General features: G+C 36.7%; 1 protein-coding gene across 1 annotated transcript in view; it reads right to left on the reverse strand.

Annotated features, from left to right (window-relative positions):
- The window catches only part of LOC145982228 (uncharacterized), a 254366-nt gene that overhangs the window by 83409 nt on the left and 144968 nt on the right, over window positions 1-25989 (reverse strand). The window contains exons 25-29 of the mRNA XM_083115798.1: window positions 20394-20671; window positions 17807-17988; window positions 13549-13716; window positions 10306-10449; window positions 6403-6481 (exon numbers count right to left, since the gene is read on the reverse strand). Coding sequence (XP_082971924.1) covers window positions 6403-6481; window positions 10306-10449; window positions 13549-13716; window positions 17807-17988; window positions 20394-20671 — 851 coding nt within the window. The remainder of the gene's footprint in view (window positions 1-6402; window positions 6482-10305; window positions 10450-13548; window positions 13717-17806; window positions 17989-20393; window positions 20672-25989) is intronic.

Below are 25989 nucleotides of genomic sequence, written 5' to 3' on the forward strand. Positions count from 1 at the left end.
CTACAAAATTTGTAGCTGTAGCTGTAGCGACGCTACATTTTGAAAATTGTAGTTGTAGCGGTAGCGAAGCTACAAAATTCCTGTAGTTGTAGCAAAAATTTCGCTACAGCTACATTTTTTCTTGGCATTTTGAGGTGAATTTTGAATGTGGCAACAGTGTCAGAAAAAATCGACAATAACCCTTAATGTTGCAGGAGGTTCATAAAGACAGTCTATTACATGGAGATACAGATTATCTAGATTGTAGATTATAGATATCTGCGTAATTTATTTAATTAGTAATCTAAAGAATTCAGATATCCAGATAACTAAGTGACATATATGAATATATTCCTGCTAACAGCTACGTTTTTTTAGCTGCATCTCTATTTTGGGGAGAAACATGCCTCGTTTACTGCACCACTGGAAAAAAGTGCCTCGTTTGCGTCACCCCCGGAACAAATCCTGTGGATATTCATGGTGTAAGACACACCAAAATGTCATTAATTGCTGTGTAAGACACAACTTGCAGTGCAAAAACGAGCGATGGAATTTCCACTGCACTGACAAGGGAATAGTGCCAGCAATAAATGGCTCAGTACGTTAACAGCATTGATCATCGTCAGTATATAAGATCTCACCAGCAAGAAATTATTGTTACAAGAATGATAGAGTTTCTGGAATTACAGTTATTTTCGAGATAGTATTTGTTCACAAATTTTAAAATTACAATACGTTTAGAACACTCAGGTTTACACGACAGTTTCCTCAATAATTTATCATATTGCAAAAAGTATGTACAAGTTCTTGACTTTCCTGCAGAAACGACAATTTTCTTTAGTTAATATACATAGTTTTCAAATTTATGTATTTCTCCTACTTTTGCGTCACTTTTCTGTAACTTTTGCTAATCATGACATCATCATCCTTTGCTGTTTCCTGCCTCTGGCTGGGTCGGCATAGAAGTCAAGCCTCTCCATTTTTTCCTGGTCTTTCACAACTCCTCTCTTTCCAAGGTGTTCCAATCTTGTCTCCTAACACTCTCCACTATCTGCTCTTTCCACCGACATCTTGGTCTCCCCCTTGGCCTTATTCCCACTCCTTGTGCATTGTAAGCTCTTACTGGTAGTCTTCTTTCTGCATCCATCCTCTTCATGTGTCCGAACCATCTCATCTGTGCCTGATCTATTCTGTCCTGAAGCTTCACTACACCCACTGTCTGTCAAATCTCCTCATTTCTCATTCTATCCCTTCTAGTCTTCCTCACAAGACTCCTTAAAAAATTAATCTCCACTGCCTGCATCTTTTCTTTGTCTCTCTATGTCATTGTTCAAGTCTCTGCTCCATACGTAATTATTGGCACATAGTATGTGTTACATATTACCTTCTTGCATTTCATAGGTACATCCCTATTCCATATTAATCTTCGAACGCTTTGATATAGTCCACCACCATTCATTTGTCCTCCTTTGTTTACCTCCTCATCTTTTCTTCCACTTCTCTCAATCATGACAATGAGGATAAATGGTTTATTTAATTACAGTAGAGCGTCGATTATCCGAAGTAATTGGGGGACATGGGTGTTCGGAAAACTGGTTTGTTCGGATAACACTGGGGAACAAAAAAAAGATTTTATTTTGCGGCATAAAGTTTAATAACAGTTTCAGCACACAAAACAGCTGTTATTGCCAATTGTATGATTGGTTCAGTTGACTTGACTCCAGTTATCAAAATAAACACACCATGGAAAATGTAGGAGGTAAAATTACTCTACGCTTTTCTCGGTAATATCAAAATTTGATAATGGGCTGAAATTCCAATAATAAACTTATTTATTTATTTGTAAATTGTTGCTAGGCAACTTATGAAGCATTGCTAGGCAATATATCGGACACTCAACAAACCTTAAGGAAGAATACCAAAACATAAAAATGGTTTTAGAAAAAAATTGAATATGGTGAACATAAGTGGCTCGTGTGTGTGGATTTGAAGATGGTGATTTTTTACTAGGACAGCAAAGTGGGTACACAAAGTATCCCTGTTTCCTATGTTTGTGGGATAGTCGTGCTAGAGAAAAGCATTGGACGATAAAAGTTTGGCCTCCAAGGGAAAATATTATTGGTAAAAGCTAATATCATTCATGAACCGCTGATAGATAGGGACAAAATCATCCTTCCGCCACTGCATATTAAACTTGGGTTGATAAAACAGTTTGTTAAAGCCTTAGATACAAGTGGTGATTGTTTCAAATATATATGACACACTTTTCCAGGACTAAGTATTGAAAAATTGAAGGCAGGAATCTTTGACGGACCACCACAAATTCGTACACTTATAAATGATGCCAATCTTACATCGAATCTGAGGTCTGACTGAGTTTTGTGTCCGTCGTCAAAAACTTTTTGGGGAATCACAGAGCAGAAAAGTACCCCGATATAGTTGGAAATATGTTGAAATATTTTGAGAAATTGGGATCTAATATGAGTGTGAAGATACATTTTCTACATAGCCACATTGAGAGATTCCCTGAGAACCTTGGTGATTTTAGTGAAGAACAGGGAAAAAGGTTCCATCAGGATGTAAGGATAATGGAAGAAAGGTACCAGGGACGGTGGGATCGCCACGTGATGGCCGACTACTGTTGGAGCTTACAGAGGGATTGTCCTAAAAAGCAATACAGCAGGAAATCGAATAGAAAACGTTTCACATAGTTTGTTACTTCATTGTGTACATATTTTCTTAATTATTTTGATCATAGGCCTATATAAATTTATTTTTATAATAATGATTCTAATCACAAAAAGAAATATTAAATTGTTGTTGGAAGTTAATTTATATGTACGAGGGGCGATCAGGTTGCTCTGACCCTAACATAGAAAGAGCGGCAATAGGGTTCCAATTTTGTTTTTATTTTTCAACATACTCCCCTGCAAGTCCAATGCACTTTCCCCATCGGTGCTCCAACGCCTGGATACCTTGCAAAAAAAAAAAATTCCAACTGGTCCTCCAACCATGAGTCCACAGCCCTTATCACCTCAGAATCATCAGAAAATTTTTGCCCACGAATGTCATTCTTCAAATGTTTGAACAAATGGAAATCACTGGGGGCCAAATCTGAGGAATAGGGTGGGTGGGGCAACAATTCGAACGATGCATCTGCAATAGCGGCCCTCGCAATGCGTGAGGTGTGGACAGGTGCATTGTCCTGGTGAAGGAGCACACCGCGAGTCAACATCCCACGCCTCTTTTTCTTGATGGAATCGCGTAATTTCTTGATTAGATCACTGTAGTATGTGCCAGTGATGGTTTGGCCTCTTTGTAGATAGTCCACAAGAAGGACACCCTTGCAGTCCTAGAAAATTGAGGCCATCACTTTCTTGGCTGACGTTTGCACCTTGAACTTCTTCGTTGGTGGAGAATGTGAGTGTTTCCACTCCATGCTTTGTGATTTTGTTTCTGGGTCGAAGTGATGGATCCATGTTTCATCCATAGTTACAAGTCGGGCAAGGAAATCGTATATTTCAGCACGAAACTTGTCGAGAAGTTCTTGGCTGGTGAGCACTCGGGTACGCTTCTGATCTGGGGTGAGGTTTCGAGAGACCCATCTTGCAGCAATTTTTTTCATTTGCAATTCCTGGGTAATTATGTTTTGCACAGTGCCATATGACAGGTTACACATCTCAGCAACATGACGACGGACTCGACGATCCTTCAGCACCATATCGTGGAGTTTGTTAATGTTTTCGGTCGCCATGACAGTTTTTGGTGCTCCACCTGCATGTTCATCCTCACACGACTCTCTCCCACAATTAAACTCACGTCACCATCTCTTCACCATACTGTATGAAGGAGCAGTGTCCCCTAGTGTATCCACCAAGTCCTCATGAATTTTGGATACCGTCCACTTCTTCTTCCCAAAATATTTGATCACCGCTCTCACCTCAGTTTTCTCTATTCTGCCACATTGACACAACTTCACTCAGTTAAACCCCTGTAAAAAGAAAACTGTACGCTACTCAGACTTGCAATTCAGAATGAAAGCATACAAAGGATCACTAAACAATAACAAAATAAAAAATCAATCATAACGTCATTCCTTCTATGTTAGGGTCGGAGCAACCTGATCGCCCCTCGTATGTCTTATGTTTCCGCCATTTTGGTTTAGTTGCATTTATTTCATAAATTAGAGCCAATTCAGGAAATATATTATTATATCATTATTCCGCAGCATGAAATTGCCCTAAATTAGCTCTCAAACACTGTGCCGCAATTTCACTGTTCCCCAGTGTAATCGAACTGTACATGTTTATTTGCCAAAAAGAAGTACTGTACAGTAAATTTATTCATAAAAACAGGCATCTCTTTAAGTATGTATTACAAAGTAACGTACAAAGGCAACTTTAGTAGGAATATATAGTATGTGGTACAGTTTATTAAACAAAAATATGTATTTTGCATGAACAATACACACAGTACACAAAATTAACGTTTAAAAAAATCCTTTATTTTGGTCTGTCTAAGCAAGCCTACACGCTTACGAGCAGCTAAGTCACGTACTTTTTTCATTACAGATATCTGAAAGTGAGCGAGTACACAGTTCGGTTAAGCGGTCGTTCGGTTGACCGACGTTCGGATAATCGACGCTCTACTGTATTCTCTTATCTATAGTTGCTTTCTGCCACTTTCGGCTAATTGTGAGAACGAGGAAGAATGATAATGAAATATTTATTCTCATGAAAAATATGTTGATGTGAACATAAATACATAATTCTTCCAAATTTTATTTGTGTATAATTGTAATAGTTATGTAATTTGGGTAACACCCTAATTGCAATATTCATATATCAAATTTGAATTGATATGCCACTTGCATAGGTATGGTATTCTCAAAAACTATAGTAAAAATAAGTAACTGAAGTAACATTGCTATCAAAATCATCAAATGACTGGAATCATTATAATGAATAACAGAATCTATTTACCAGTAGTAGGGGATTTTTTTAATACCCATGTCGTTGTTTTTAAGTTTTTTTGCAGAAGTAGCGAAGTAGCGAGTAGCGAACAGGAGTAGCGTAGCGAGCTACTTTTTGGTAAATGTAGCTGTAGCTGTAGCAAAGCTACATTTTGGAAGAGTAGCTGTAGTTGTAGCAAAGCTACTTTTAAAATGTAGCGTTCTGATCACTGTCAAATTGTCACCTGGGCATGGGTGTCCCTTCGTACATTTCATCTTATAGCCATTCTTCCTCATCTTTGCGATTAGTGGCAGGAAAACAAAATAAAATAACTGATCAAGCAATCAATCAACTTGGCACTGAAAAAAGCTGACAATGATGTGCTGAAGAACACTGCATATTTTGGCTGATTGTATAGATCATACTCCATCCACTCATGATTAAATTTTCGACGATAGGGCCAGATGATTTTTTGCATTTTGATCAATTTGTAATTATCCATTATAGACTGATACAAATTCTTTACTGCACTTAATATAATACCACAGAAATCCACGTGCAATATCTACACTTCTCCAGCTCCCTCCCATTCCACACCAAGAGAGACATCCCATTCTCCCTGGCCCTCAAGGCCTCAACACCTCACACACCTTCTGTCAGAACTATATATAACCTCCGCCTCCGCTAAGCCTTGACCAACCGTGGATATCCTTCCACCCTGGTCACCAAACAAATATCCCGAGCTGCCTCATACACCTCCACCAAGAAACCTGCTAGCAACCCTCCTGTACTTGTCTCCCAATATCACCCCCACCTGAACAAGATCAGGCACAAGGCCTTCCTGATGGCATAGCAGTAACGTTATCACCTTGTAATCAAGGGGTCCCACATATGACATACCCAGTGGAGGCACATTGCACAGTGGTTCGACCGGCCCTCATGGCAGAGTGGTTAGCACATCACGCTACAATACGAGGGGTCCTGGTTTCGAATCCTGGCCTGGGCATGGATGTTTGTGAGTGTTCATCAATTTCATCATATCATTACTCATCCCCATCTTCGCAAATTAGCCAGAAGTGGCACAAAAAGCGAAGTAAAATAAAGACAGTCAATCAATGACAGTGGTTCGGAACCCACCTTAAACAAGGTCCAGTTCAGAGTAGCCTATCTGTGCATATAGTTGACTTAAAATAATGTTTCAAAATCAGGCACTTCCTATGCTCCCTTCTCCCTATTCTCCACAGTGATCCTGAAACCAAAAACATCTTTTCCAACAATGCCAGAGTTGTTTTCAAATGTCGCCACCCAACCTCGAAAACATCCTGGTCCATAACACCCTTTCACCACACCAGTATCCTCCAGCCAACATCTGCTGAGGGCATGTGACATTATTTCGGATGCAATTCAGAGTGAAGGAAATACAATAGTATGAACAACTGATAATTGTGATGTTAAGTGCAGAAAACTTTACCTTGTTGAGTTGCTCTTCTGTTGTGAATCTAGTTGCCAACCCACGAAGAATATCACCGATGTATTTTGCTTCATTGTAGCTGAAAACAAAGTGACATATGCAGAATTAACTGTTACAATTACAAGCTCAAATGAGATTTTATTTGATATCCTCGTATATTTCGCTACAAAGATATTTTTCCTTTCACTCAGATGATCCAATACCCTTAGAACAGCGGAGAAGGGTCATTTTGACCCCTCATAAGAAATGCATTTAAAAATTATATATTTTTTTAAATGGGAACTTTATTTTATTTTATATTATTTTCTGTGTTTTATGTATTATAATCAGTGTGTTTGGGTGGTTTGTAATATTTTGATTACAAATTACAATCAGCAACTGAACACTTGAAATGCGCAACATTTCATCACGAGAAACTGCTACATGACAGGACATGTTCGGAGATGTTCTTCACAGTCCAAGAATCAGTGGCGTACCAAGGGGTGGGTGAAGTGGACAACTGGCCAGGGCCTCGCATTCCATTGGGTTGATACGAAAAATGCAATAAATAGAAGTGAGAAAAATTTATGAAATAGGGCTAATTTTTGCAGGCAATAAAATTAAAACATTTTTTTTTAGCTTGCTTTAATTTCTAGTCTAATGTTATAATTTGAATGAATATGTCAAATCAGAGGTGTAACACACAAGCCCTAAGGCTAAAGGGATCCGAAAAAAGTTTAAATTATTGTCATATTTCTCATGTGAAACATTCACAAAAATGTTATGTACATCCTTGATATTTTCTTCTTCTTGTGGGATTTCCTACAAATTTTGAAATGAGGAGACAAAGAAACACTCATTGAAAATAACACAGGTTATATTGAAAGATTCGCAGTTTGCATTTATGATTTTTTCAAACAAAGTTTAGCATATTAAAAGGTAGTTCAGTTATGTCTTAGTGCCCAATGAACATCTTTAAAAATGTATTATTACTTCTACTTTGGTTATAGAAAATTCCATCAGTATGTTACAAGAATATACCTCATTTTCGGCAGTATTTTTTATTACTATTAATATTTGAATATAATAATTTGCTACTGTATACTTGAAGATTTTTTATCGATTCACATTGAGATTTAAAATTTAAAGAATGGATGGGGGCCTCGCATTCTAATCCTGCCCAGGGCCTTGCGATATGTTGCTACTTTCCTGCCAAGATCACTACCTAAATGATGACGTGCATGTAAATTGTGACAAGTGGGAACGTGCTCAAGACAGGATGATACAGGAATCACAATCTGACACTGATATTGCAGCATGTATAAAGGAAACTGTAAAGGGATGAAATTGACCCCTCTCGTTGTTCTAGGGGTATAATGTGAAAATGTGAAAGAATTTATATCTTAAAGAGTGAAAGGAAAATACATATTCGCTTAAAGAGGACAAAGAATTATGAAAAGTCACAAAAATTTGAGGACAAGGAAACAGAAAACAGGATAGTTATTTAAAAAACAAGGTAAGGGTCATTTGACCCCTTCTGCAGTTCTAATGTTAACACTGCATTGGTGGTGGTAATCACACTAATGATCAACTCGTATATTTTCATGTGCTACTGCAGTTTGGCAACACTCTTGAACTTGACTCCAGTGTACCTTCCTGAAAGTCCAGGGACTATGTTTTTAAACAAAACATAAAAGAAAAGGAAGGAAATTGTACTGAAGCATCAAGGGGATAAATGTGCTAATTTCACAAAAAGGTTCAATAAAGTGTGTTCATTTTACTTGATTTCATGTCCTAAAATACATATTTCAAATGATCAGTATGAAAAGAGCTGGGTAACAGTTTCATAGATCGGAGACACATTAAGATCGCATATTTTGTGTTTCACATGGTTCGTACTTACCAATTGTGTTGCGGAACATAGTTTGAGGTGCCATTATGCTTTTTACATGAAAACAAATGCAATTTTTCACATTCCGAGTGCTTTTTTTTTATTCCTTTCTTTGCTTCCGGAATACACAGTATGGCGGGCACATCTTGACTCACATTGTGGTTATGCAGTGTTTCAACCTTCCTCACCGAAAAATACCTACTATCGTGTTCGTCACCAGTGGAAATTATACATTATGCACAGGTAGCTGACGGATAGCCCCACGAACCATACACAGATAGCCCCACGAACCATTTCCGATAAGGTTAGGTTAGGTTTGGTTGGGTTAGGCAAGCATAGTAAAAAAAAAAGGGTTGAAACACTGACAGGGGCTTACGTCATCAATCGTACGCAGCATCCGGTTGTCGTAGGGCAAGCAAATGAAAGCAACGTCAATTGTGCGTCGCTGTGATATTTCTCTTGAAAAATACATGATTTCCCGGTCAAATATATCCCAGATGAAAGAAAATGCCTCGACGAACGTTGTAAACCTTTAAAAAACTCATTTCCGTAAGTAGTTTCTTGTGTAAAATTGAAGAAATGTGTTACCAAGAGCTTTATTTTTGGAAAGGTGCTGCATCTTGAAACCGTTCCGTACTTATATAGTTTGTGTCCTTGTTTCTTCTTATGAAGACTGTTTTATTTTCACCTTGCTGTACCTCCCTAGGTGGTTCTTTCTTCCTCTCCCCTTCACCTTGTGTCCTACTCCTCCCGCCTCCCTCCCCGTCCTCCACCTGATGGCACTGACCTTCACTCTTTCCTTGAACAGGTCTGGCAAGTTAAAATCCTCCACTTTTGTGCTGAAAATTGAAGCTGGCTCTAGAAACTTTACCAATTTACTTTCCACATCAGGAGGAGGAGGGGAGGGAAGACCAGAAGAGTAGGTTACAGGATGGAGGGGAGGGGAAGAAAAAAACATTGTGACACCTGGGGAGGTGCAACAAGGTGGAAAAAACAGTCTTCCTAGGAAGAGACAAGGACATTCCTTAGCTTAGAAGTGTAGAGTGACTAACGCATGGCCATGAAAATAGGCGCTGGGCAGAATTGTGCTGGTGGCACATATGGGAAAAGCAAAGCAAGAGCGGGACAATAGTCACTGGTTCCCACACACTGCTAATCGGGCTGTGTTGCCTTCTTCAAGCATCAGACCAACCTCTCTCTCCGAGGCATACCGATGTCATCCCTGACTTTTCAAGCAAATCCTGTTAGTTTGTATCACATGGATTACAAAGACCAACTCCACAACGAGATCTTTCATACTCATAAACCTCCGAACACACGGGGTTGTGCTCAGACATGGCAACAGCGTGAACTTCTGCCACCTGCCTAATTTCATGGCCATGCATTTAGTCTTGGTAGGTTGTGTATGTGGGATTATCTTGGTGGAAGCTTAAAAGAAACTCTTGGAAACCAGGACGAAACATCACAGAAAAAATAAGAACCACTTAAAATAGCAAGAAAAACATAGATATTAGAATACTGCATTGGATCACTTTTGCTCGCTCAAACATGATCGAATTTCACATGCTTGAGTGTGATTCGCTCTAATATATAGAATATCAAATATAATTTCAATGGGACAATAATTGTATAAATATGTGTGTAAAATTCATGCTGGTAGTTTCAGCCCATAATCATCTATTCATTTTCATATATTGCTATGTATAGGTAAGATAGTCTAAATTACATTTTAACATGAAGATGATAACTATGTTCACTTTAGTTTGAATTTCACAGCATCTTTCACTTCATGAAGCATATTTGAAGTCCCAACAAATTACGGTTGTACGTGTACTACTGGCCTTCGAGCGTATACGGATCATATGCCTGTTCGACCGTTATTCGCTTGAGCGAAGAAACAGTCGATTCTGTAAGCCATCTAGCGTCATCCGTGCAAACTATTACACGATCGAGCCAAAAAGCCTCAATGCAGTTCTCTAATAGATATACTAGTAGATGCCTTATTTTTAAAGAAAGAGACAATATATACTCACTATTCTTGCAATGCACTAAAGTTGGCAATGAGAAAATTAAAGGCCAAATCTGTACCAACTAGATTATTGGACACAGCTGTGAATACTTTTGTTGCATCTTGCTTCCGGATGCCTGAATTCTTGCTGATGGACATATCCAGGTATCTTGAATGAAACATTTCATCACATATATTAATTCCGTCTGTGAATCTGAATGAAGGCCAATACAGTGGAACCCTGATATATGTTCCCAGATTTTGCATTTTCCTGCATTATACATTCAATCTTGATGGTCCCATCATAGGAAAAGTATTACAAAATTTTCCTCGATGTTACAGTTTACCGCATTTTAAGATTTTTTCAACTTGATTCCCTGAAAAATGTAATATCAAGGTTCCACTGTATTTCAAAAGTGATGCAACTTTAGTCATCATAGATCTTTTTTATTCAGATATAATTGAAGTTGCTAAATATACATATTGCCAATTAATTCATGTAATGAGTAGTTTATACTTTAATTTCTAATTAAGATTTTTTTAAGAAATAACACATGGTGCAACGCATACCAGCTGCCAGCCTCACTCCCACCTGCGAAGGTGGGAGACCATCCCACCAGTTATGGGAGATGTCTGGGACAAACCCCCAGTCATTGATGTAGGTTCTCATGACCGGGTTATGCTACTCATTTGTAGCTCCCCAATTTCATCACGATGGTGGGTGACCACCAGTGCCATACTCAGGCTGAAATCTGAGGAGAAAAATTGTTATGCTTCCCCCAGGAGACTCGAACCTGCATGCATTCCGTAGCCAGAGCTCAAAGAATGACCCCTTAGACCACACATGCATGGTGTGGGATTTAATTGGTTTAAAATGGTGTTTCACGTAAATATTAATTGCCAAACTTATATCTTAGGTATTGTAGGTATAATACCAAAACATATGTTTCCTAGAACGATAGAAACAATATACCGAAATCTAAAAGAAATAAAAGATGGGAGAATACATTTAAAAATAATGTTGGGAGATATTTTGCTAAATAACTAATACCACCCCCGCAACAAATTCTATAAATTTTTGTTGGCATATATATATATTCACATTTCATTGGATACTTTGATTACTAATTATTCGATCATAAGAAACCATTTAGAAAATGTACTCCCACGTGATTCGATATGGTAGAAATATTACATGAGTCAAACAAAAAGCTGAATTTGTTTTTGTTTCTTAACTAGTAGGTTTCTGCATGTAGGATTGCACAGATTTGCTGCAATTTAGTATAGACTCATTGCTGATCCACATATGAGTATATTTTAAAGTCTAAGTTAGTGCCTGTACGTATACCTCAAGAAGAAGAATATTTGGAATCTATGTGCAGTCACTTATGAGCCACCACAAAGGTCTTTCCACCCATCTGAGGACCGAGGCCATTGTCAAACTTTCTCCTCTGTTTGTTAACTTGCTGGCATGGTAAGCATGCCTAGAGACATTGAATTTTCATTTGCCGTAGAATGTCTATAAGTTTTAGGCTTCCAGAGGGAAAGAAACCACTGCTCTTTGCTGGTGCATGTGTATGCAGGAGGCGCCATCTTTAAAATGACAAAAATGGTGTTGTGAAATTCACTTGATCAGTGTTGCAACCTTGTTTCATAAATAACAGTCAATACCTCATGTAAATTTGACTCGTTTACAGTCTGCCCTGTAATTTTTGTTGGACTTCAAAGGTTTTCATTCGACTCTGCCAGGACTTAAACCAGGATCTCTAGCATACTGTGTCATTGCTCTGCCAACTGAGCCAGCTGTAGTTTTGCCTCATATTTTCACAGCACATCTTATTTGTGTGCCAAAGGTATAAATCGTTCGATATAGATTTCTCAAGAAATTAGATTAGTTTTACTGTTATTTTTTTCTGCATTTTCGAAATAGATCCAAAATGGTAGCAATGTCTTATAGAAATTTGAACTACATGGAAATGAAGTCAGGCGTGGATCCACTGAGGAGGGGAGTGGGTTATGGGAGCGATGCTTCTTCTCAACAGCTCAGACCGAGATTTTGTTACGTAATGTTATTGGTGCCTCCAGCATTTTGTGCTGTCTATGTAGGCAAGATCATTTTGACTTCACAAAAGGTTCCAGATTCAAGCCCTGGCCTGAACATAGATATTTCATTGAAAGTTTCTCTGTATTACCAATAGACCAGAATAAATGTTAGAAAATTATCAAACAAATATTTCATGACAAACCTAAGTTATAAACAAAAACCTGGCTCAGCGGTCAGTCACTGACCCCACAACATTGGTACCCAACTGTTAATGAAATTTTTTGCAATACAGCCAGGCATTTTGGGGGAGGATGGGTCCAAACAGAATGTTTCAATAATAATAATGTTTAAATTAAAATAATTATAATTACATTAAATTAAAATAATATTAATATGTAAATTAATTAATAATATGCTATTGTTATTACATGAATAGGTATAAAGACTGTTTATGAATAGAGATATAACCGCACATATTCATTATCTAGCTTATGTGTAGTTGATATCACCAAAATTTGTATAGAAACAACTGCCTGCAAAGGAAAGTTATGTCAAATAGATAGATAATAACAAAAAAATGATGTTAGATCCAGTTGACGAAAAGTAAAGTTTCTGATTAATATTTTATACATATTATTATAAGTAGTAGTATAAATAAGTCTTCTTTAATACTGTCATTCAAAGCCATGTGATCCCAATCTAACCCTTGCCTTCAGTAAGTTCAAAGGAAATCAATAAGCATTGAATGCTTAAGCAAAATGCTAAACAAGCCCACTTTCATTACTTAAGTTTTACTACTAGGTAAGTTTTTGCAAGTCTAAGTGTGACTATTGTGAAATTCACAGTAAATATCCTGTTCGTTAATGAACAAATGTGCAATTGCTTTGGATGTGGGTTCAATAAATACAAGAAACTTTGTACTAGAATGAGAAATTTAGCATAAATTGCAAACTTCCATTTGATAGTGGAAAAAAGTTTAACACACACACACACACACACATACACACGTGCACTGCATTTGCTAGTGTGTTTTACTACTTTTGTTTTTATCAAGCAAAGATGCAATTTTAATAACCAACAGAGTATTTTTCAATGAGCTCACTTTGCCAGACAATTTTGAAACCACATAATAGGTAGATGATTAGTTAGCATTGATGAATATTCAATGATTTTCAATAGACTTTTTGGTAAATTTGCTACATCTTACAAAAGTACTGTATTCACCTGTTTAAAATCGTTTTGTTGTTGCTGCAGCCGAGTGCTAAAAGAAGTGTGACCTTTTCAGAAGCCCTGTCAGTGTTCAGGAACTGTTCCAATGCAAAATTCCATTCCTGCTCTCCACCATATCGTATCGCTGTACAGTAAGAGACCTCTCTGTAATCGGGAGCTATTCTGCATGATAAAAATAATAATATTAATTAACTGGTTAATGTGCTGCGGCTGTGAAATATGACTGACTAACTAATTAGTTACTATCTTACGCTGGTGACAAAATTTTGAAAGTAAGTAAACCAGATTATCTATTTAGAAAACTTAAAATAGGCACTCAAATACACTCACACTTCACGCGAGGGCATAACAAACTTTTTACATGTCATTACAGTACCGCCTCCTTCAAATCATCATTCTCGGTAAATGCAGTTTCAACATGGAATAAATTGCCCATAACAATAACTAACCAATCAACACTGCATGCTTTTAAATCCACAGCAAAGGACTATTTACTATGTAAACAGTTTGAATCTAGAAGCACACGCGAATAAAAATACATCCCACAATGTATTAATGTCAATGTAAGAATTTGATATTACTTCATGTCAAATATTTCTATTCTTGCACCATCAAACATTAACAAATATGCATTTACATGTACATGTATATATATATACTTAAAATTGTATTTAGAATTTAGTTTTATGTAGTTTTATGTGTATACATATACTCATTAATTGTATCTTTACAGTTCTTATTTGATTTCAAATTTTCCATACGTTTTTCTTTCAACTTTCTTACTTATTTACTATTATTATTATTATTATTATTTGTTTTCTTTTCTTCTTATTGGATATATATACCGCTTGAACTGTAGACTGTATTCTGACAAGGGTTAGGTGGGAGAACAGTGTACACTCAATAAATATATTATTATTATTATTATTATTATTATTATTATTATTATTATTATTATACTTCAGTGGTTCAGTGCATTCAAAAGTCACCTAACTTACAGTCTCACCATAGAACGTTCCAGATTGGAGTCCTGGCCTGGATGTGGGGATTTATTTGCAACAGTCCTCTGTCAGTTTCATCTAATCATTCATCATCATTACTGTGATTATTCTAAAGGCAGAAAAGGTATATCCCTGTGCATATAGCAGTGTACGAAGGAACATTTAGGGGGTATGGGGGTAGGACCCCATGCATTCTCATTCTTGGCCATTTTGGAAGTGATGTGATCAGCACCACATTCCAGCCACCTTTATCCCCCAGGGTTGCCGCCAGTTACTCATTTTTTTGAGGCTGGCTGAGCCCCAGAACTGCTTTATGCAGGGACAAGAGTGGAAAAATTTTGATCTTAGATCATGCACTCCAGGAATCGAACCTAGGTCTCCTGCATCACAGCCAGACACCTTATGAACTAGACCACTGTAGCTAAAAAAGGCAGAAAAGCAATTTGAAATTACTGAACTGTGATGCAAGAACCCTTTGACAGCCAAGCCAAGCCAACCTCTGTGCCACAGTGATTAGCACAGGGTGCTATGATGCCAGAGATCCTGTATTCGAATCCCAGCCTGGGCATGTGCATTCTTTGTGAGTGTCCCTTCTTCAGTTTCATCTTATCATCACTCATCCTCATCATCATGCTTACCCAAAAGTGGCAGAAGAGCAATGCTAAGTAACAAAAATGAAAAGTAGGAATTGCAGCTCTCCTGGTGACGTGATTCAGACAGTTGTTCTTGGGTTAGCAGCCAGGTAAAATCGGCATTACCTTCCAACGTTTCAAGCACATACATTCCCTGATGTATTGGCTCAAAACGTTGGAAGGTAATGCCGATTTTACCTGGCTGGTAACTTGAGAACACTTGTTCAAACAAAAAAAAAATCTTGTTGTTGGGGTGAAAAAAAATATTTTTCTGGAGTTCCAGTGTTTCCAACTGCAGAAGCTATGAAGGTACAAAACTTTGGAATAAGATTAACAGAAGCAGGCGACCTACCTACTTAGAGACTGAGCAGCTTTGTATGAGAAATATTATAGTAGTTATTTGGCACCAACATGTGTTAGCACATGAAATGTTGCAAACAGGTCTTCGAATGGATGAACGAATGCGTTAAAATCTTTGGGTTCTTCAACACATATGAACATTTTGCACCTTTCTAAGTATACAAGAAAATGTCCCCTTACCCTAAAGTTAAAAAGGGGTGTAAGGAACCAGTTAAGAAAGGTTAAAAGTGCAAGGTTGTAAAGGGACCTGCACCGGACAGACACAACACATTAAAAAGATAAGGCTGGTCTAAAAACTTCCTCAGAAACAGTGTAAGAGGCCAGCTTTTCTCAAAAAAACATTTGTTAAAACACTGTCATCATTTCCCAGCATGGATGGCACATCGTTGGGAAGATTAAAAGTTTGTCTGATGAAAGTAAAATTGGCTCAATCAACAAGAATATATCAAGCACATTACAGACATGACACCTTGGGCGATCCAACCCTTGGATTTTGCATATAGTATATATTAAGTATGTATGTATTCAGAAACATAATATACAGGGTCTACCAGAAGTGATAGCACAAACTGAAAGGGTGAAAAGTACACAATAGTAGAAGCAAAACGTCTCGGTAAACATGGGGTCACACACCCATTTACAAGATGATTCTGAATGTATGGTTACGATCCACTTGATTGTTTGTTCATATCGTCCACTTGTCTCCTTACGCACTCCAAGGTTTCTTTGTTTAAAACTGAACACTGCCAAAAGGGAGTATTGTAAACAAACTGTAGAGGACTGAAGGCACAACAGGCACGTCACTTGTCTGAGGAATGTCAGTTGTGCTGCTGTAGTCAAAATGGAAATGAAAAATATGCTGATATGCATTTTATGTATGGTAGGGCTGACAGCAATGCATGAGAGGCTGTACGCTTGTACCAAGAAGCTTATCCTAATCAACGTGACCCCAAAAATTGCACATTCACAAAATCAGCGCCTTAGGGAAAATGGGACCTTTACCCATGGTGTGCGATCAGGCAGGCCTGCAAGCATTACACCTACAATCAAGTCGGTAACAGATCATAATCATACATTCGCAATTATCTAGCAAACGGTCTGTTTGCGACCCCATGTTTACTGAGACTTTTTTGCTTCTACTATCGTGTACTTTTCACCCTTTCAGTTCTGGTACACCCTGTATACATATAAAGTATTCCTAGAACACAATGCACAAATCAAAACAGTCAACATTCATACATAAAGACCAATGCACTGTTCTTGGTCAGCAATCACACATGAAATGCTCATAAGACACCTATAACAACACAGACTTGCATATAAAAACACGAACATACTAAATTACATACGTAAAAAACAAGGACTCTTTTCCAGAAATGATTACTCAGCTTACTATTAAAGGTTGTGGAAAGCAGTGGCATAGCAACATATTGTGAGGCCCTGGCTGAGATTAGAATGTGAGACCCCATCCATTCTTTAAATTTGAAATCTCAATATGAATCGATACAAAATATTAAGGGATACGTCAGCAAATTATCAGATTTAAATAATAATAATAAATTCCTGACGAAAATGATGTTTAATAATTTCACTCTCCATAAAAATTACTCTCTGTTTTGCGGGAGCTAAAATGTGAAACTAGGAAGGAAGGAACTGCTAATGTTACCCACGCCCTTTGAAAACAACGGAAACATTGAAATGCCTCTCACTTGATTCATGGCAGTTGGAGGTGCTTTGTGTTAACATTTTAAACTCAGGAGAGAAAGAAGAAAATACAAGATAAAGTGCTTATTATTATTGAAAATAATAAATGGGTGAAAATGTTCAAGCAAGTTATCGTCAATTTTTGCATAAATGTTTCACTTGAGAAATACGACAATTAATTTTTCGGGCCCGCCTGCCTGTATGTAAAGCCCCTGATTTGATGTATTCATTTAAATTATAACGTTTAACTAGCATTTAAAGCCAGATCAAAAGAGAATGCTTTAATTTTATTGCCCACAAAAATTAGCCTTTTCCATATTTTACCTCAAAGCTATTTATTACATATTTTGTGTCAACTTCATGGGACGTGAGGCCCCGGTCAGTCGCCCACCTCTTGCTACGCCACTGGTGGAAAGGGCAGCATTTTTACATTAGTGTAGGAGTGAGAGCAATTTAAATCCAGCCTTGTATGTTCTATGGCAACCTTCCATCCTTGCCTGTGCCTTGCTATGGGTCTAACATAATCAAACATCATATATTTACATTTATACTTACGGGTTTGAACCAGATTTCATCCAGTTCTGAAAATCTTCTACTGACTTTGTGACACATTCTTCGCGTTCCAACCTACATGACCATTTTAGGACATTGATTTCCATGTATTGGTCAAGAATAGTCTTCTGTGAGTTATTCTTCAAAGCTTCATAAAGATTGCTTGTAATATTCAACACATATGTCTGAAAGTAAAGTATTAAGTGTTTATGTTTTGCACAGGTATTGCTACTAGGACTGAGCTGATACCTGTATCGATAATCTTATCAATTCACACCAATATTGATACCGATACTTGAAAATTGTAATAAATAAAAGTTGTTAAAAATATTGATTAATATTTTTGGGTGAGTATTGCACTCCATTTATAAGCTTGAATTTAGCAGAGTTTTGCTTTACAATATTAAAAAATTACAGCAGATTAAAAATACCGTTAAATATTCACAAAATACATTTTTTCCACATAATATTGACATAAAATCAATGGAAACTTTGATTTAGCATAACTGTCAGGACAGACTCCATGCAAGTGACTCGCAGCATTTTTTTCAGCCCCTGCGTATGATTAATATTAAAAATATAAGCTGGTATTGGTATTCTTTTGGATAACATATTTTTAAAACTAGTTTTATTGTTGCACTTACTCCCATGCTCTTAGCATATGGAATCTGTATTCGTTTGTTAGAATGTGCATTTGAAGTGCATATTCCTTTTCCTTGAAGAATTGACAATTCAAGGCATAACACTCTGTTACAATACCTTTTTCAAGTCAATGACCAAAGTATTAAATGCTAAAACCAGTAGCGTATTCTCCATGTTACCACATTTACCACCAGTAAACCAACTTTTTTCATATATTTTTTATAAATTTAGCTTTAATATATGGGCTGTTGCTCATTATACATTATGCAAACTATTAAAACAAGCTTCTAAACCAAAATTTACATAAATTACTTAAATAGCTTAAAGACTGTTTTATGTACGCCACTGATCATTCTCCATTGCACCCTTCTGATGACCTGTTTCCTCTCTGATCGTACCTGAGGAGGCAAGGAAGTCGAAAAACAACCTGTGTGATCAGTTCCACCACTCCAAACAGCTTCAGCAGGAAAGAAACACTGCTTGTCCCTTCCCACATTCTGAGGCACACTTGGCAGAGGCAGTGTTGCTACATGACGGGAAATTTCCCTTTGTGAAGGGGAGTCCAGGTCCAATTGTGGGTAAAAAGGGAAATTTTATGAAAGATGTAGAAATTCTGGAAAATTTGAAGTTGTAAGACTTCTGTTTTTGTTTTACTTGCATGCCTGCATTGGTGTTTTATCTACATTACATCTAATTAATCTCGATGGGTTGTACAAGTTGGTGCATATTGTGTGTATCATTATCAGTTGGCAACCCTGTCAGAACCTTCTATGGTAGACTGATTGCGAGACTTGCAGTTGGCTAAGTGTGAGAGATTTCTGCACATGTGCACCTGCATTCCGACAGGGTTGCCAACTGATACAATGTACGCCACCCTGTATAATGAACATGTTTCAAACCAGGTCAAATTTTTCCCAGATAGCACATAAGCTTGTGGCAAGCTTGCAATAGCTTCCTTTTAGCTTGTCAAAGCAAGCTTGACATGGCAAGCTGGACGTAAGCCTGATGCAGTGATAACTAGCGTGATAGGATGCATTTTTTAAAAAAATAAAACAATACAGACACCCATTTAATATAACAATAGAGATACTTACTAAACATAAACAATAGTGACAAAATAAAATAAAACTGAAAGCATGTAAACAAAGCACCAAAGCTTTTATTTCATGCAGCTTACAGTAGATGGCAGTACTACTCAAATGTAACACAAACATAAGTTTTAGTAACATAAAGAAGGATAACTTTTATTGTAGTTAGTGAAAAAATGCGTTTTATTATCCTTCGAAAGATGTGTGAATATTGAAGTTGTAACAAAGATCAGAAAATAAAATGTAGTGAATAAAAGTGGAACTCCCATGATAAGTATTTTTATCCCAAACTATATAATCAGGATCTAAGTACTGCAAAGAAAAATTGATTACCAGTGTATAGTTTGAGATTGATTAGTTTAATGGAACTCTTCAGCCTAACTATTGCTTTCAGATTGATTAGTTCATGGAACTCTTCAGCCTAACTATTGCCTATTTTGGCGGGAGCATGAAAAGATTTTATAAACTGCAAAGAGAAACTGTGACGTTACATACATATGGGTGTTTGTTGTTAATTAGCCCCAATTGTTTCTAGTTTTACTGTTATGCATATGTGTGTATACAATGTACATTACAGCCATGTTTATACAGATATATATATATATATATATATAAATTTAGCTTAAAGATACACATTATGGCTTACTTCGAGCATTGCATTTTGTAAGCTTACAGCTAGTTATGAAAAGCTTGATGCAAGCATGCCTTGGCAAGCTTGCTGCAACTTCCAATTGTGGTAACTAGATTGCTTAATGCAAGCTTGCATCTAGCTACTTAGCTTGTCATGGTAAGCTTGACTCATGCTTGCAGTAAGCTGTCTGTGCTATCTGGGTCAGAATAAGCCTCTGGCTAAAACTAACCTTAAACAAGTTATAGTCTGGTGACCTTCTGAACATTTGGTACACATAGTCAAAGGCTTCGAATGCTGATGCCCAAGGGAAGTAATCTAACTCCTTTGTTAAGTACAGGCTCATTTCTAGTGCAAGGGTGTAATTCAAGATTCCAGCTCTTGCTAAGTTCCAAGAATCATCTAGAAGCTGGGCTCTGTTTACTTTCCCAATACGTGTGAAGTCATCTCCATGAAGATAATCTACAAGCAGTCTCCAGTTACCCTCATCATAATTGACTCGATAGAAACCTATAAAAGAGAAATCTGAAATCATGCTTTGTTGGCATGGACTGGCGTGAACATTTTCAGATACCCATATAAATCAATAACTGATAGTATTATGATCCAATATAAGGGAGCAAACATAAATAACTGAACATTATTGAGTGACTAATTGATTTAATTTATTTTACTTTGCTTTTATGCCACGTTTGGCTAGTCACAGAGATGAGGGTGAATGGTGATAAGCAGGGAAAGAATTTATATGTAAATACATATTTATATATGAAGCTGAAATCAGTTATATTTTGTATTATCTTTGGACATCATGGCATGTAGACTTGAAACATTCCATTTTTATTTTCCATATCTGTACATATGTAATAGGTTTTGGCTCATATTTTACATATTTTAATTCTTTTTACATATTATGTCCATATTTCAGAATTCTCCTCAACATATACCCCATATTCGTGCAATAACTACAAGTACCCGTGTGACTGAATGAGTTGGGTGAATTTCTTGCGAATAATTGGCAAAGTCCAAAGTGATCTTAAACAAACAAAAGTTTACGATTTTTTTATATCCTCCAATTGAGTTAATTACAAGTTTTGTGTCATCCGAACAATAATGTTTTTTCTCAATTTTACACCTCCCGACTGTTTGCTTTTGCTATTGTAAAACATTTGAAATTTCTGTTTATTTAGAATTGTTTTCAACAATGGAGAATGATGGTGCAAGCATCGGCTCCTGCTTGTTACAAACGTTATTTTGGCAATGTTGAAAGAGAATCCCAAGTCGAGCAGCCCATTGCTAACTCTACCCTCACTATCAGTTGCATGCCTGACAGCAGCACCAGAAGCAACGATTGTGAGGGATTTGCTTCTGGTTTCTCAAGACAGTCACCGTAATAGTTACAATGCCAAGACTGTATTTTATGTGGCTTGTGTAGTGTCTTATATTATTAAAATGCTATTTTTTTACAATTTTAAGTCCATATGTAACTCCATATTTTGGTGAAAATAACTAAATATGTATTTACATATTTAGCACATTTTTACTACATACAAATCCATTCCCTAGGGATAAGATTTGAATTTGAATTTTCTTTTCTTCCATTGACCCTTGATTAAAAGGGCATGCAAAACGTCAAGATACATAATGAAATAATAATTAGTTTAGTACATCATAACAAAAAAGAAGAAACATTGTGTAGTACATTACATCACTACACCAAAGTAAAAATTGAAAAATGCACTTCATTACACTACAATAAAAATAGAAACACATTATGATTGTTGCATGATTGAAATAAGAATACAGTTAAAATACATATTGTTTAGTACATTGGCCTTGTATTGTCTTGTTCCATGAATTATTTGATACTGTAGAGAGCTCTCTGTCAAATACTTTTTTATTGTTTGTATTTGTTTATTTTTTGGAGATATCAGTTTTATGTCATGAGGCAGCTGGTTGTAGAATATTTTCCCGGCATTCATTGGTGATTGTTTTGAGATATTGAGTCTGTGTTGGTTCTGGTAATAATTATCTTTCCCCCTTGTATTGTGGTTGTTTAATTGGTTATTTGTCGTCATGCTTCCAGTATTTAGAACAAACGTTATAGCCTTATAGATGTATAGGGAGTATATTGTCATTATTTGTTTCTCCCTGAATAACTCTTTGCAAGATTCCCTACAGCCTAGTTTGTACATTATTCTAAGTGTTCTCTTTTGAAGTCTCAGTATTCTGACAGTATTATTATAAAATGATCCACCCCAAGCTATTATGCCATATTCAACATAGGGGTAAATTAGTTCATAATATATGCATTTGTTAATTTCTGTTAAATTATATTCAGCCATTTGTTTTAGCAGGTATAGATTAGATGATAGTTTACTGCAGATGTTGTTAATTTGTTCTTCCCACGTTAATTTTTGATCTAGTGTTATTCCCAAAAACTTTACTGAAGATACAGTTTCTATGAGCACATTGTCTATGCATAGTGTTTGTGACTCAAAATCCATGTTTCGGATTGTATTGAATATCATAAATTTGGTTTATTGTTGTTTATTATTAATGCGTGTGAAGTTAAGTATTGTGCCAGTTGGTTTATGGTGATAAAAGTGATTATTTCAAGCTTCCTAGGATCGATACCTCTGGCAAGAACGGTTGTGTCATCTGCATAGGTGACAATTTTTGTGTTTGGGTATTCTGGTACATTGTTTATGATGAGATGGATGAAAGGACTATCACAAACACACAAAGACAGTACACTACATGGGCATCATGGAGGATTAACTGACCATGAGTCCAGACGCCAGAGCCTCGCTAGTCTGCAAAACGTAGTCCAGGGTGAACTACATAGAAGTGAGATTGCAATTTGGGTGTCTTTAGAAAGGGTCACCCCATTACACCCCAAATATCTGAACATGAAGAAATATATAATATCTCTTGGATGTGTTGAGGTCCAATTCAGTTGTACTGGCATCCTTAGATGGATAAATTTTTACTTCAAAAAGTTCATGATACTGTGGTTAGTGCACCGACCTCTGTGGTGGAGTGGTTAACACAGTGTGCAAGAGCATCAGGTTACTGGATTCAAATCCCAGCCTAAAGTCGTTTTCACGTTCAGAAGACACAATGGGCTCTTATGGACAATGCTTTTCTTATGGAAAAATACGAGCGCGCCGTTGTGAAATTTCTCGATTTACAAATTTAGCTTATGTAAAATCGGTACCTGCAATTTTGCAGGAAATTTTGTAGAGAATACGATGGTGAACACAAAAAACTGGTAACTTGCTTACATATTTTTAGATAAATTAAAAACTCAAATTTTCTGTGAAAACAACATTTTTGCTTTGTTTTTATTCCTAACGTTGAAACATGCCGTAAAATTGAAGCATTCATTATGAAAAAAATTGACACTGTTTTTTAATTGTCATAGCTGATGGTGGTGCTCATAATTTATCAATACTTTAAAGCATATTCGCATTAAAAAATAATCAAATAAAGTATGTGGAGATTTTGTATATTCGTGCAGTAGAAAATGTCGTAGCTGGCCATTTTTTGTTCTGTAATTCCAAGTAAAAACGTCCAGCGACAAAGTTGTGGAGAAAATAATGAAATTATTTTTTATAACCACTCAAAGGTTCCCAGAAATATTGCTTCCATGCATTTCGAGTTTCTTTTTAACCCGAACCGCGTGCGAAGTAAGGAGACGTTGTCTGGCCACCTTGAGCTGACTCACCGCAGCATTCCGGCTAATCACCACCAAGTTTTTCGAGTTGTTATTTTATTTCCTTTCAGTAAAAATATTAACTTCATGCAGTTTGTTATAATAGAATTGCAATTACTTAAATTTAATAATTGACAATTATTTCCAATGCTGCTGTTAGTGCTGTCGCAAATACACGTTGCTTTTGTTTACATTACTGTCGACATTAATACTGAAATGAAGATCACCTTTCAGTTTCCAATGTACACATAAATTCATAGACACCATATTAACCCTTGAAAGGCTTTCCAACACGTGACAAAATATGGGGCTTCAAATAGAAATATGACATGCCTTGCTTGAGTCATTGACATCTTATCAGTTCAAGTGGGCCATAACTCATTTGTTTGTTTGGGTTGCAACTTGAATCTAACTCATGTGCCAGGTTCCCCTTTCTTGAGTGACAGATCTGCTTTGGTCTGTTTCAACTTTTTTCCTCTCTCGAAAAAGTGTTTTCAGTTGTGTGAGCGCTCGATGATTTCTGAAGTGTCATTGTTATAGACAACGTGTCTTTATTTCGTGCATTACACTCCCACGTGTAGTGATCGCAATGGATCGTAGGAAAAAGGGTGGGTGAGATACATAATTAAAAGTGGCGAGAGAACAGCAGTCTTATGTGTGTTCGCCTACTTGAAGGAAAAGAACCCCGGATGTAGCCAATCGTTTATTGTTAGTGAAAGACATGATATTATATTGTGGCGACATTCATATTTACGGAAATTGAGACAATTTAGGTATCTAATGGGAAAATGACATACTAATGAACTGTAACGTGCACAGTATAATATTAATATTAATAATTACATATAATTATCATTATATATACAAAATATGTAACATCTTCATTGTGAAGGAAGCTCATTATTTCCCAGCGACATGAGCTAGCGTTGTATTGGCAACACTGTGCGGTTTCTCCATAAGCGCTGTTGTGTCTTCTGAACGTGAAAATGACTTTAGACATGGATATTCTTCGTGAGTATCTCTTCATCAATTTCATCATCATCATCGCCATTAGCCAGAAATGTCAGAAAGTGATGCTAAATAATAAAATTCAAATCAAGTAGTGATAGCGCAACTGTTGTGAAGCCATGGCCCTAGATTACAGTCCTGGGTGTTTCATTGTATCTTCTACAGGGTGCCCCAAAAGTAATTCTACCATTGTAGTTGTTACATCCGACTTCCGGTTTGTTTGTTGCAAGTAAACCCCTTCATTGTTGAAGTTTGTGGACCAGTGATTATCAATTCAAATTCCGCCACTAAGATCACAACATTCTCTCTCAAAGGTTTACAAAATGTGTAATGTAATTTGTATTACCATTTTGGCAATTTTGTATGTTACCAGAGGTAGCCACATTGAATACATGATATGACATGCAAGGGAATAACCCATGCACCTAGCAGAAAATCTCAAGCTCCAAGTTTAAATGCACCTCTGTACTCAGTGATGAATTCAGGGGGTGGCCCAGGGAGGGGGGGGTCTCCTCTAGAAATAGAAAAGTACCCCTCTAAAATTTCAATAAACTGGCAGAGAAGAATAGCTAAGAATTTTGGCAACCATGTTCACTTTGTCTCTCTTTTATTCACTTTAATTTAACATACTTCTTCTGGCTTTTTGGTAGTAATAAGCACTGATTTAATCTTCTTTATACTTAAATATCAAAATAATGAACAAATTTATCATCCATTTTGATAAATGCTAACTAATAATATACTAGTGTATATTATATTGTATAATAAATACAATTTCATTGAAACTCAATAATGGACACACACACAGGGCTGGTGTAATGTGAGTGTCTATTGTTGAAACGAATTTCAACTTCTTGTAGTTGTTTAGTTTGTCAACAATTTTCTGTGGAATGGTGGTGCTTGTGCAGTCTTATTAAAATTTACACTTAATTTAATTTATTTATATATCAGGGTTAAGGGACAATTATAAGATATTAGAATTGTTTTATTAGTGTTATAATTTGATGCCTGTGGCATTCCTGCTGCCCAGAGGGAAGTGGGTGGATTCAACACTGTCTGTACTGAATCTGGTGTATGTGGCCCCATGCACAGGCTGGCTACTCAC

This window comes from Lepisma saccharinum (genome assembly GCF_977018435.1).
Source record: "Lepisma saccharinum chromosome 15 unlocalized genomic scaffold, izLepSacc3.1 SUPER_15_unloc_1, whole genome shotgun sequence".
NCBI lineage: Eukaryota > Metazoa > Arthropoda > Insecta > Zygentoma > Lepismatidae > Lepisma > Lepisma saccharinum.